The 14,878-nt window shown below is 35.7% G+C and overlaps 1 protein-coding gene across 2 annotated transcripts in view; it reads right to left on the bottom strand.

Moving 5' to 3' along the window:
• Positions 1 to 14,878, bottom strand: part of LOC100649273 — a 248,424-nt gene that overhangs the window by 25,775 nt on the left and 207,771 nt on the right. For both annotated transcript variants that reach the window (XM_003400913.4, XM_012316578.3), the window contains one exon: positions 2,831 to 2,848. In XM_003400913.4, coding sequence (XP_003400961.1) covers positions 2,831 to 2,848 — 18 coding nt within the window. The remainder of the gene's footprint in view (positions 1 to 2,830; positions 2,849 to 14,878) is intronic.

The following is a 14,878-nucleotide window of genomic DNA, read 5'->3' as shown; positions in this document are numbered from 1 at the left end:
AGAAACGAGAGCTCGCGGGGCTCATACACCGTTGCGCCAGAAGAATTAATAAAGCAACGAAAAGCAACGTCACGTGGTTTATCGTTGTTGGTTTGGTTAAAAGAAAAGGGCGCCTGGACCGTGCATGTTTCTCTAGCCCACGGTTATAATTCCGTTCCACGCGGCTGCCCCGGCAACGGCCTCACCTGAGCTTATGATTTTTATTCGGGCCGGCGCGGCGCGTCGTATTCCGCTTTTGCACCCGTGCGCGGCCGCGTCGCTCTTTCTCCAGGCCGGTCACGAACTGTCTCTGAATCGTAACAATTAAAGCAAAAGGACCGGGGTGCCGGTTGCGCGGTCACCGCGCCCGTTTTCCAACCTCTCCCGCTCGACTCGCGACCTCTTTGCCCCTGCTCTCTCTCTCCTCCTCCTCCGCCACCCTTTTTCTCTATCTGTCTCGATCTCTTTTTCCCCTCTATTCGACCGTGGTGAAAGAACGCGATGAATCGTGGCTGCGTTATTGGATGAAAATTACGCGTGAACGGAGCAGAATTATTCGTTTGTCTAGACTGGAAGCTTGCCATTGATTCTTTGTAAGATTAGAATAAAAGAAGTAAAGACAGAAGAATGAAACGAGAGAATAAAAAGAAGAAAGCTTGGAACAGATCCGAATATATATAGAACTTACAAAGCATTTTATATAGGTATAACCAAGCATATTTTAGGAAAAATAAGATTAAAGGGCGGTAAATATCTCTCGCTATCGTTTAATTAATTCGCCGCTTGCCATAAAAATTTTTTGTCCAACTATCCAACGATAAAATCGATACGGCCAGGAACCACGGGATTTATCGCGCGATAAATACTCTCCGATGTGTTTTCCTTCTTAACCTGCCTTAGCGCGAATGTCACAAGCGGATCCTAAATTACACAGAAATTCAATTGGACGCTAGGTTGCGAACAAATAGGACAAAAATGCCGTTTCAGCCGACTTCCTGCGTGTTGTTACTTGAAATATATACCAGAAGGGCATAGCAAGCACCGTGGTCGGACTCTAATAATTATTATCTACGGTCACGTGAGTATAATAACGTTAGCGTGCACCGTGCTTTGATAATCGCACGTGCATTGCCTCTTTAACTTCTCTCCATTCAATCAAGCCCGGTCCTTGTTCGCTCCTTGAGCGACCGAGCAAGCGATTAATTGGAGAAATACCTCGACGGTGGAGAGGGAGAAAAAAAAAAGAATGATTGCGTTTACTCAGCGAGTAATTAAGTGTTAATGTATCCTGTTGTCGACGATGTTTGCTTGCCGACTAATTAGTTCTGCACGCTTCGTTTGCCCCTATACAAGAAGGCGGATTCGTGATTTGTTGCGAAGCTCGCTTTCGATATACGATAAGCATTAAAAATCCTGTAGCCAGAAAATTCTAGGTTTAGCTGGAAGAATCCTTTACATCACGTACTCTGACGCAACATCAGCGTCTTGATTTTGTGATGTTTTATTTAATCGAGTTACGTTTCTCGTCTTGGCTTGAAAAACTGCGTTGGCTAGGCGAGACGTTTCGCGAATCGGGAAAATAGCTTTTACTCGCACAGGAAGTATATACGTCTTAGGAAAGTCGCAGTATTTCGGCATTAGAAAGTAATGCTTCTTAGCGCTTTTAAGAATTTCAGCAGAGGGTTTTAAATAGGTGGATAGACCGAAAAGATCCTTTGACGACTATATACAAGATCTTATCGCAGTTAAATTTTCTGCCGAGTTCATTCGAATGAGATTTTCTTCCTCAACTATACGGTTAAATCCTTTGGTATTGTCCTTTTCTTGTTACAAGAAAGAAAAAATTATGAAGAAAAGAAATAAAGAAAGAAGAAGGGAGAAGAAAACGAATGCGCATATGCGGGCTGAATTAAACGGGGCAGGCATAGATATTTTAATTTATACCTATGAATAAAATTCTCTCGTCATTCGGGATTTCACGGGTTAACGTCCTTCAAACTGGATTTTTCGCTGGCGATCGAATTAAATCGGCGTGCCAATTAATTTTGAAAGAATATTGATCACGGTACCCATGATCTGCTACGCGAATCGTGGAAACAAACTCGTTTTCGTACAAAAATATTCGCTATGAATTAAAAGGTTGCGTTTCTTTTGCGTGACAATTGTTAAAAGAAAGGAATAAAAATGAAAAAGAATAAATGAATTATAAAAAAACATTGATTATCACCTTCGAAAATTTGAAACGAAGTGACAGAACCGAATTCGAATTTTGGCGAGTTTAATCGATGCCAGGAGGTAATAAATGCGTTCATGCATCAACGCGAAACGATACGCAAAAATAAATTAATAAACTTCAATATTGTTGCTGATATTCCTCTTGCGTATCGCGTATGCGAGGCAGAAGTAAAACATTCGGGAAACGGGCCGAGATAATAATTATGATTTACGGTCTGGTAGTTATAATTCCAGCATCGACGGCAAATTATATGCCTGCTTTTCAAAATTGCGCGTACACTCGGTGACCGAGCTCTTCATATACATGGGCAATGTTATTCCTATACAAGAACATCAGCTTGGCTTAATCTTCCACCTATAGCCAGCACGATTAGCCGATGGAAAAATCACTTGCAAATAAATTTAATTTATTTATGAGCAAGTATACTCGATTTGTTGAATACGTGTTTTTGGATTAGGTTTGATTAATAGCGTAATCCGTAAAGTCGTTCTTAGGTATTTGAATTAAACAACAGAAAGATTTTACATACCCGACTACCGCACACCACCGTATTTGTAAAACTATGCGAACAGTAATTCAGCGAAATTGTGCATCTCCAATGCAATTCGCACTCACCTATCATAGTAGTAGTCCCTGAAATCAAAAACATAGTAAACGATTAGTTCAGAAATTTTTTCAAGAATTTTTAATGGAAGAAAATATATGTATACCATTTCTAAATCTATAATAGATTTATATTACTTATCGTAATTTGAAATTTGTATATAGTTTGCTATAGTTTCACAATAGCAAAAAAAAAAAAAAAAAAGAACCATTCTAAGGTTGTCCAAGTATCTATATTCGTTAACAACAAACGATACAAAATTCAGTGAAATCAATATCTATATTCGTTTGTTATATGTACAGTTCAAGCACAAAATAAACTTCAATCGACGGAAACATTTTTACACTTTCAAAAACTACGCCAATATCATGAACAAAGAGAAAAATGGGATCGTGTTTCGCTATATCAAAACAAGAAACCGATGGAATAACGATCAAGGTTTGAAATGATGAAACATCAAATGAATTCGAACGAAATAATAAAGAAATGTTGTTAATCACTCGCAACAGATTATTTATAGGTTCATCAAACAGATAGATTCGTGTATGTCACGATTCTGAAGATCGTTACATTGCGATAACGCTTAATTTGCATTAATGATTGAATCGCGTAGCAAAGTCACAGTTCAATCACTATTTAGTGTTTCCCGAATCCGTCGATGTACGATAGTGTTCACGTTCCAGTCACGTTTCTGTGTAGTGAATGACACTTCAATGGTGATCGAATCGTGACTAAACCGCCGTGCTGCTGCAAGTCAAATCGAACGTCGCGCGACATTCATTTCTTTTCTGTACTTAAAATTCGGTACTTTAAATGCATTCTGCTTGTATCTTTTTGAGTATTACGCTACGAACTAGCGAAAGATTCCTTCTACCCAATTATTTCTTAAGACGTCGAAGATAATCAATTTCAGTTGCTCATAGATCACATACGTATACTGACATTTCATTCTCTGTTATTGCCTATACATTTTTATTGCGTATAGTTTCCTCACTTTGTTCCTATTGTAGAGCGACAGTTTTAAAGAAAATAATGCAAAGACCGTTAAAATCAATAGAACAAAGGAAAGAAGATTAAAGAGGAAGAAGAGATTTTAATCAAAAAAATATGAGAATTCAACGATAGATATAAAACATCTTTCATCACTAATGTTCTATCACAAGCTATTAAACGAACTGTAGCGTGCAACAGATGTTCTTAAATATCTAGTAAGTTCATTGAGATGGAAAAATCGGAGTTGACCCGTGTCGAATCGACTAAACGATAGATTCAATGATGCGAGTTCATTTCTGCGCTGCTAGGGATATTGATTTGTTCGAAATGGTTTTCGAGGAACTTGCTACGCTTTTACTAAATCGATCGCTTGCATCTTTTACACTAATAGGTGTTGCAGCTTTCATGTCTTTCCAAGAAACGTGTATAGTAGAAATAAAACTATATCTTTCTTCTTTTTTACAACATTCTATACCGAGACAACTGTAATTGTAATTTTCCAGTCGAACGAGTTTTTTTCTTTACGTAGCGAAAGAAGGAAATGCTTACGTGTTCTTAGAAAGCCACGAATAATTGCGTCTATTTATACAAAGCGTAACGTTTCATTCGTTTTGCGATACTTAAGGTTATCGGGCATTACGCGGGGATTACTGCGAATTACACAGTCCTATATACAGGTGATAAAACTAGAGCGACGCGAAAGAAATGGTTAACGAAGAAAAAGGAATGGAGAAGAAAGGTAAACGGATTCAGTCACAACAAATCAAAAACAACAGCAGTTTCCTCGTTGCTGTTTTAAGGAAATACGAATGTCGGTAGTAAAACTTTTAATAATGTTTATTAATTATCAGTATATATAAGAATTGTGTAGAAACATTGTTTCAGAAATTTCTGTCGAAATCTATTGATTATTATCGTCATAAATAATTTTGTAAAATAATTGGAAGTATCGGGAGCATGTAAAAGGAGCTGTCCTTGAAGTTAATTGAATAAAGAAACCACCTAATTATCGTTTTTCACCGTTTCAAAGGGTTTAATATGTGACAAGTTTACCGGTAAGTGGTATATTATTCACTTAACCGCGGACAGCGGTTCTTTGAGGATGGGTCAGCGATTTAAGAGAAAATTGCCAATTACTTTACTCCCTGTAAGTACTCGAGGCTGATACATTCTGGGCATCGAGGCGTTACTTACACCGATACTTTAAGAGACAAAGTAAGTAAGAAGGTGCAGACTGGACAAGCAGTTAAGGAATTACATGAGAAAAATAAACTTGATGTCGTTGAGCTTGAAATAAAATTACTAATTTTAAAAATTGAACTGAGGTCCGATTAATCAAGACACGTCACTTAACATTAAGGGAAAGAAATATTACAAGGCTCGATCGACGAAACGTATAAAGTTTCTCTGTTCATTCTGTTTATTTCTGTAAAAAAGAAGAATTTGCCTCCCCCAGTTATTCGATTATACCATCATACTATATTATATTATATTATACTTATTTATACTAGTTTATCGTTGGTAAACATGTTGCCGACAAACGCTTTTTCAGGTATTGACAGACACTTATCGAATTAATCGGTATAGAAGGAAGAAAATTGCTGATAATGAAGAGGAGAAGGACGATAATCGAATTTGTGCAACGATCGACCGAACGAAAAGTGTTTCAGTCAATAAACGGTCCATTAGTTGCTGTTTAAATACACGATTTCTGCCCTTAAAAGAGAGAAAACGAAGGACGTTGACCATGAAATACCGACGAAAGGATCGACTTCAGAGAAAATTGCCAATTACTTTGATTGCTTTGCTGTGCCGGTAGTTTTGTTTGGCAATGCTCTAGGTAATTCTGTGTCTTCGTACATTAATGTAAAACGCTGAGAAACATCCTACAAGACTTTCAGCTTAAACAGAAGGAAATTTCAAGCTAACGAATGGGCTCTTCGAAATTCACTGAATATTAAATGTGCAATTGATTAGTTCGATAAATCATTGGCTTATTTCCATAATGCCGAGAAGCAAAATGAAAGTAATATTAATATTCTAGTGTCAATTAGCCGGTATAAAAGTAATTTTGCAGATAGAATAAAATTAGTTTAATTGGCAGGTTTGCATTTAAATATCGTTCTTAATTAATTTGTAAAAATATTAGTAATCTAAAAATAAGAATTATAATCATTCAATTGCACAATATTCAATGAAATATGAAAGATATTCTTCTTTAAATATTATTTCCAACTTACTTCCGCGCAAGTTTTTTCCAACAGTTCATTATTTCTACAGAGTGTAGAAAGAAATATCGACCAGATTCAAAGAGCGCGCGTGAAAAAAGAAACGTCAGAAACTGGGAAACGATCGCGAATTCATGACCTAGAATGTCTGAATATTATTCTCTGGTCGAAAGCGTAACTACGACAGTTCTGGCCGTACAGCGATTGGACACGAATAGCAAATCGATTGACGATTACTGAAGCGCATAATTCGAAATACAGGGTTTACCAAAAGATCCGAACTTTATTCGACTATTACTTGATAAATTCAGGCGAAAATGTTGCGAAGGAAACTGCATCGGTTATGAACGAAAGGAAAAAGCAAAAAATATATATCTTTACAGAGCATCGTACAGAGTACTGAATTCACGTTTAAATAAATATTCAACTTACATTACATTTACATTTTTATATAACGATTTTATATTCCTGTTTTTAGTAAAAACATCTACGTATTTCGTACAATTTATGAAACCCGAAAATGTAAAATAAAATGGAACAAAATATATCTATCTATCTATTGTTTGCCATGTTTTAATTGTGTTTTCATCATTAAAGCGTGGGAGAAACACTGCGGGATATAACTGAAAAAATGTTTTTCTAATGAATTTTGGAATGATAATCTTTTTAGTTTTAGCCATTCTAGTATATAATTTTTAACTGAATATTTCATATTTATTTTGTTTACTGTTGTTTCGATTCCTTCGTAATTATTTCGTAATTTTACGAGTGAATTTGTATCTATCTATTGATAAAATTGCACGATTTAATTAGAAAAACAAAATTTGAAAGATACGAACGCAAAAATCATTAAACAATTAAAAAATATGGACTGTTAATAGCCTGTCGGCGCCGGGGAAATATTCATATGTCTTAACGTTAGATTGAAAATTGGGAACAGATGCATTCAAAGCGCCACGAGAGGAAAAAAAGATAAAAAAGAGGGAAAGAGGGAGGAAACTGTCGATGTGCAGAACGGTTAGCGTGTATCGAAAAATGACGGTGTAATTATGGGGCCGATTGTTCCCGGCGAATTCTTTGTTATTCAAACTTTCGGTCTTTACTTTGTACAGTTTTTTAGATGAAAAAATATGGCCTGTCCACGATTTTTCATCATAGCTGTTTGAACGTGAAAACGAAGCAGGAGGAGAACATGGTGTATTTAATGGCGCAAATTTTGTTGCACTCTCTTTATGCGCGTGCTTTTTGCATACAGTATGAGTATCTTTTTTTTTATATCTTTTTTATATGAGACCGTGAATAAAGGATATTGTAATCTACATGACACGATTGTATCTTCTGTAGTTCCAAAATATTAAGAATTATTTTTTAACAGTCTTTTTCGATAATAATGCAATATTGTTGAAGTGCCTTTTCAAGGAATAAAGGAATTAAATTTTTCAGTGAGAAAATTAACTGTACGATCGATAATTAATAATTAAACATATTACTCGTGTCAATGAAAGCTGTCGGTTATAAAAATTACAAACGTTCACGTCCTAGGGTTACGCAGCTACGCAAATTCACATGCGGACTCGTATTATTTGTTGAAATGGTCATTTATATGGTTGATTTAAATTCATTGGTTTTATATATTCATTTAGATTCACGCGATCAACATCTGTTGCAAACTCGAGGTCGTCTGTTCAATTTACGTTAGTTTAATTAACGAACGAACTTGAGTACTTTTAGTTTGCTTTAAACAACATATAAACGGTTTTAAATTTCACTAGAATTGTTTAATTAATCCCATGCGTTGGAAAATGCGTGAAAATTTACGAGGACTTTCCTAAAATTTCACCGCGTTCGCCTAACGTTTATCGTTGCTCGACGACTTCGGTTATGTGCCAGCGCGTTATTTTTTCGCCCCATTTTCAAACAGACTTTTCCCTCCGTCCTCTTGATAATTTCAGTTAACTGCATCAATTTAAAAATACCAAACGACCACTTGGTCGACTGATGAAACGGTTTTATACTGAAATCTCATGCAGGATTTTAGCGTAACTACTGATACCATATTAACGACCCTATATTGGCTCTTTGACGTGATACTAAACGATCGGTAGGATGAAAATATGATGAGGTAGACGCGTGTCATCCATAATATAAGTTAACAGCAGTTCGTGACCTACTAATTTCAACGAATGAAATTAAACGAGGACTATGCGGATAAGAAAATGGGGTTCGTATCAGTTGGAGCAAGGGGAAAAAAGGTGAAAACAAACAAACGTTAACGCTTAAGATTCCTCGCTCGGAACAAAAATGAATGTTGACACTGGAATTTTTGTTTTCAAGCGTTTTGCGAAAATATTTCCTACATTAATCATAATTATTTATAGACGCTATACGAAATAGAAGAAGAGTTATTTATGCGTACAATTTTATCAACTGTGTAATAAAAATATTATCACAATATATACATAAAATATTTCTTAAATATATCGTATCATATAGATTTCGATTCAATAAAATTTTATAATAATGCAAATGTTGTTGCAGTGAATATTTTGGTCTGATAGGTGTTGTAGTTAACGTTACAACATGGTAATAAGCTATCGACAATTGCCAGGGCTATTACTTATAATAGTCCAATATCAGTAGCTGATGCTGAAGTATCCAAGATCAGGATAACCGATATTATCGACACATACACTGTTTAGGCTGAACAAGACGTGACAGGAAATTTAATAGCGATTAAGTGCTCTCTAAATTCGTTAATGCATGCTGAAGTAGCGAGTTAATTAAATCTTGCCTGAAATCTCATTTCCTTGCAATATTTTAAATCGCTCTATCTTTAATATTTAAAACTGCCATCTATCTTTATGAAGAATATTCATTATTTATTTGCAGAAAGAATATTTTAGTTTGCAATATAGATTGTTCTTCTTCTATTAAATCTAGTAAATTAAATCTAGTAAAGTTTAGATCATTTTTTTAACACCTTTTATCTACCATTTATAAAGAAGCTTTTATAAAATTCTAAATCTCATTTGTTCGATAGCAAATAATATTACGTATTATAAATGTTTAGAAAAGAAAGACAATACGATAATTATCGATGAGTTTTGTATGTACCATTTAGGTCATTCGCGGCGAGTATGTGTTAAGCCAGGCACATACAAACACGCGCACGCATACAAATCACTATTTTCGACAATTGAATCTCTTAATCAAATCGTGCAACAAATTACGATTCGACTCAATTGCACTCGACGAGCACTTCTTCTGCTTTTGACCGGAACGAGAGTTCGTGTGGAACTGATTGCGAATAAACATAAAGTAATTCCACAGCCTCGACCTTGATGTTTCTAATTTCATACTGAATATCGTTCTCACTTAGCCTTCTTTTCACAGTCGTTCATATTTAAACTATGTCCAAATTATAAAGTTTTATGGCAATGTCTTTCTGCTCTGTATTTTTTAATGTGAAAGAAGTCCATCCCCTTTATTCATCGTCACAGTTAACAAGCGAAGACCACATGGGGAAAAACATTTTTGTTGTATACCACTTCGTTTATCATTAGCCAAAATCTCTCGTGTCAATTTATGACGCGACTGAATTTAAATTGGATTAATGGACAACATACTGAACTCTAAACTTGCTCCTGTATAAAAAAAAATGAAAAGTATGAATTATATTTCCCGTTGTGGTTCTGCAAACAAAAAACTACTACATGTACCTCTACAAATGATATGTGTATTTCGCATACAATTTGTAATTGTAATCGAGTCACCTGATTCATTAGAAAAACACGAGCCGTTCAAAAAAAAAAAAAAAAGATATTGCCAGGTTGTCTCGGGATATTTTCTTTATGTAACATGGCAAATCTCATTTAAAACGCGAGACCTCTTGCTTTCGGTTAAACCGTGTAAAAAGGACTTTTTGATTTCTCACGTAGGAAAGAGACGACCACGGTTTCCTGCACCCGAGCATTGACTCGTTATCGTAACATTATCGGTGAATGGTCAAAAGGGGTCGCGGAAAAGGACTCGAACGTGCAAAAGAAGCAAGTGGATGGAAAAAGGAAAACATCGACTCTCGGCGGTCATGGGGGTTTCAGGGAAAGAAAGAAGAGTGTGTCAGTGCGGTAGAAAGTGGAAATGGAATACGAAGCGAGCAAACTTCTACGAATCTGGTTCTTCCTGGAAACCACCGAATGGCCGACGCTGATTTTCAAAAATACTATGCGCGATTGTTACGTAATGAAAGGTAGCTAGGTTTTCGAACAATCTTGCAGTCGAAACCGTGGGTCGAGTTCATCGTCACGAAATATTTTCATTTTACTGACTGCGTAAAAACAATGGTTGTTGGAAATATATTTCGTGGATAAAAATTTGTAGACATTGTGTGAGGTGTATAAATCAACTTTTAAGAGTTATTACAAAATGACGCAGAATTTAGAAAGAATTCTTTCTCGGGAAAATTTCTGAAATTTCTTAAGCCAGGTAAAGAAACGTTGTATGAACTGATATGGCACGAAGTGCTGGAGAAACCGCAAAGAGCGAATGAATTTTTAGGTTCTATCGAAACGACTAACCTATTGCAGTATTTCTAGCTGATACCTTTGACTCGTTATCGTGACGTTTTCGTTAAGTGCACGAAAAAGACTACGATGGAACGATACAGCGGAAGCGAAGAAGGTAAATGGTATTTTCGTAAAAAGAAACAGAGACGCGAAAGAATACTGAACAGAGGAAAAACGCGAAAGAAATCTAAACGTGGAATTCGCAGAAGCTTGCTTCCGTGCTTAAAACGCTTCTTTGCAGTGCGTTTATAAATTTAAAATATACAATATTCAACAGTAATTCATAATTTTAACAGAATTCACTGACCATTTCAATTTATCGCTTTGCTATGTAAAGCAAATAATTTTGGTAAATACACCAATTCTAAATAAAATTGCGAAACTACTAATATCGTGTGACAGAAATTATCACATTTTCCTTCTTATTACTGTTATCGTACAACATGAAGATATTATGGAAAAATGTCAGTTATATCAGTTATAGCAAATGGTTGGTTATTTTATTGACATTTAGGAAGATCGGAAATTAATAATTTTATAATGTTATTCCAGGGAAATAAGAATAGAATGAGCGTCTATCGAAAAAATATGTCTGAAAATAATCGAAATAATTCATACTTAATGCCCCGCAACAATGCACCTTAACCTCATTTAAGATTCTATTATCGTGTGTAAAATATCCACGCTTGAAAATACTTTAAACTTTTATTTCCGTAGAGTGTAATTCCCTTCCTTGGGGAACTGGTATCTGACTTTCTCCGGAAAACTCGTCTCATTATCTTAATATTACTACGAAGTGAACAAAGGAGTTGCAAGGAAAAGTAACGCAGAGCTCAGAATGTGTAGGATAAAACAAAGAAAAAGAAGCAAGGAAAGATGAAACAGAAAAAAGACAGTGTAATTCAAATAACAACAAAGAAACTGTGCTCTTCCTGTTCCAGCCCCAAGATGTTCTCTAGCCGGATTTGCATTATCTACACAAAAATAAAGAACTCGCTAACTTCATGTTTCTAAATTCTTAAACTAGAAAATCATATTGTTACAGGCTTTATGTCGAATTAGAATAAATTTTTTGATTCTCTAATGTAGGAAGGCCGGTGATTGTACTGTAACTGGGCAAGCGGTGATTCTACGTGAAAAAAGAAGTCGGAAACATAGAATAAAATTTTTTTGTATGAAGTTTCGTTTTTGAAGAAATCGAGTTTGAAAATTTGTTAACTATACTTTAACTTAGCTAAGTATCGACTAGCTATGAGTAAATAATTTAACAGGAAGTTATTACATATATGAAAATAGGTCAAAAGTATGAAATAAAATTTTTCCGTTTGAAGCTGCATTTTCAAGGAAATAACGTTTCAACATGTTTAATTAGGAATTGGTATGGTACAGTTCCACGATACATTTTCAAATTTATTTTTCTCGAAAATGAAGCATCTTATGAAACAATTTTATTCTACATTTCTGACTTATTTTCTACTATTCTTACTATTTCTATACCTATTTCTACTATTTTCTACTAAATGTACGTCGATTATTTACTCTTGTTGAGTCTGAAATTAGTCAAGTTAATGTATGTTCCTCAAATCTTCAAAGTCGATTTTCTCGAAAACGGAACTTCAGGGTAAATGTATATTAATACATTTAACACAATTAATATAATTAATACCAAATCTTTTTCTTATTTTTCACATAGAATCACCCTACATCGTTGTATAACTACAATGATTACGGCCTGTATACTTTTTTTATATTTAACATATTGTAAAATTCTGCTTATCCATTCAGTTAATGTCTTCTTTGAAGCAATATCGTTTTTTCGTTCTGATATTTCACTGAACAGCTGAAACTCTCAGATTTCAAAATATAATACCCTAAAAGTCCTACTGCATCACGCGTTATCTTACTTTGAAAAAAGATAGAAACTTTTTACGAGATTCCTACAAAATTTCCCGTCGACAACCAACTTATTTCCGAAAGAAAACTTCTATATGAATAACCAACACATTCGAACGTTCCTTAAAAGGGCTCGACTGGTTCCAGTGACACATAAAACGTACCCAGAGGTCCTCTAACGGAGGCAACACAAGGAATCCGGCGGAATGTTGAACATAGGAACGCACAGTGAGGGGCCAGAGAGCGGTGACTGAATCAGAATGCGTGAATCGTTGGAGTCTGTTTTCTGGCTGAGTTCAGCGTGAACGTGATTTTCAAGCACTCAAGCGAAGTGGAGAATGGTGTCCACAGCACGTGCCTCTAGGCTAATCCAGCCATCGTCATTCGCGACTGACTCCATTTCGCTGTACGTACTTCTGCATGGCTTGGTATAGGGATGAGGCTACGAAAAAGAACCACTCATCGGTCTGTTCGGTGGTTTAACCGAGGAGACAGATCCTGGGAAGGTCAACTTTTCCCCTGATCATCCTGACGCGATTACTTTGCACGCTATCAGCTAGGTATTCCGTATCTATAGCTCGGAAAATTCGACTTCTACTCGCGTCTCGGTGATAATGCGAATTCCAGATTGACTACGGCTATGAAATATCGAGTAAGCAAGTGAAAACTAAGTAGACAACTGGTGGAGTCTTTTTCTAACCTATTTAGAAAATTTAGGAAAGTTAGTGGATAATAAAACGTGGTAAAATTTCATTGACTTTGGATGATCGATGAATAGAAACAACGACGCCATACATTGTCTTTACGATCTTTAGACTTCGGAATTTTTTCGCTCTGTTTAAAATCAACTCTTTTCAAAAGCTTTTTAATCAAACCAACCCTCGTGGAACTTTCAGTTACCTTCTTTATTATTAAAACGCCAAGGAGTTTCGAAAATTTTCAGCATTTTACAAGAATTAAAGCCAGAAAGTTTCACGAAGTAAGGAGATTCTTAAAGGTTCGGACAAATGAAAAGCCACTTTAAACTCGTTATATAGGGGTAATATGCTAGGAAGAATATAATCACACTATTAAACACACCTGTAACGTAATTTCAACATTTTTCAAAACTACACTTATCAACTTATCTATTTCAATAGCAGATAAAAGGTGATAAAATTCGATATCTGAATTCACTTTCTTCTGGAACGTCGATAGAACTTAAATCATAAATAATTTCGGAAAGAAAATGTATTCTGGGTTGATCACTTTTTAAGAACCTTCATTCTCTCACGCACGTTCTATCCTAGTCTTCGAAATTACGTTATAAGGGTTCCCCTACATTGAACTCATTCCGCAGGCGTGACTTTCGAGATGAGTCGACTGGGTAGAGGAAGGAATTCTTTTCAAGATCGCCTCCAAGAATTTCAATAAAAGCTCCGTAAAGGTGATAGTTCACCATCCAATACATTTTGATATCACTCGTTCAGAAAGTCAGATCGTTTGACCAAGTGCTACTCCCTTTCTAATCCACGATTCCTGCCTTGCTCCGAAAATTCAATCTTCTGAAAACTTGCCATTCTTCTTTTAAAAATTTTATTCGTCAAAAATGAATAATATTTATCGTGGATAATTAACTACGAAAATAAAAGAGAAGCTTTGCAACACAAATAACGTATTCAAATCATTGGGTGTTTGAAAAATTTATAATGAAACCATCAAAGTCTAATTCTTAACCGTCATGAATAATTCTAGTACCGATAATACTTATGAATTTGGAAGAACGAAACTAGTTCGTTGTTAACTACATGTGATTAAAATTTGTACGAAAATTTCATATGCGCATATCAATTAAGTAACAATTCGTTTAAGAGAGATACGAAATTCTCAGGGCACTATGGCTTTTATCGATTCGATTGAGCCACGCTCGACCTGTTATCACACGTTAGCGATTTATCATTGGCAAATCGTTGCATTGATTAACTCTGACGTCAGCACTGGAAACACGTATTTACAATGCATTGGCCGTGACCGACGTGCTTCTATAATTCTCTGGCAAGTTTTCACCTCCCTCGGGGTGCCGTCGCGTCGCCCTGTATATGTACGTAACCATCACAATTATTGCAGAGCCGGTCATCAATCTGGTGTTTCCATATCGGAAACCCGTGGGTACATTCCAAGCGAATTTAGAGGAACTAACGCGTGACAGCCAATATTGACAATCGCCAGTGAACAAACCAACTGTTTCCTGCAATTAAAATGAAACGCTGTTGCTATTCTAACGCTATCCCTTTTACGTTATTTAAGCTTCTCTTATTTCACTTTGCTTCCTGCAAACGAGAAACTCATACACTGCTTTCGATATTGGGTTGTTCGGAAAGTTTGTAGCGAAACTGAAGAG

The sequence above is a fragment of the Bombus terrestris genome, chromosome 14, assembly GCF_910591885.1.
Source record: "Bombus terrestris chromosome 14, iyBomTerr1.2, whole genome shotgun sequence".
Taxonomy (NCBI): Eukaryota; Metazoa; Arthropoda; class Insecta; order Hymenoptera; family Apidae; genus Bombus; species Bombus terrestris.
The sequence above is the reverse complement of the archived record's forward strand: the minus strand, read 5'-3'. Positions and strand labels throughout refer to the sequence as shown.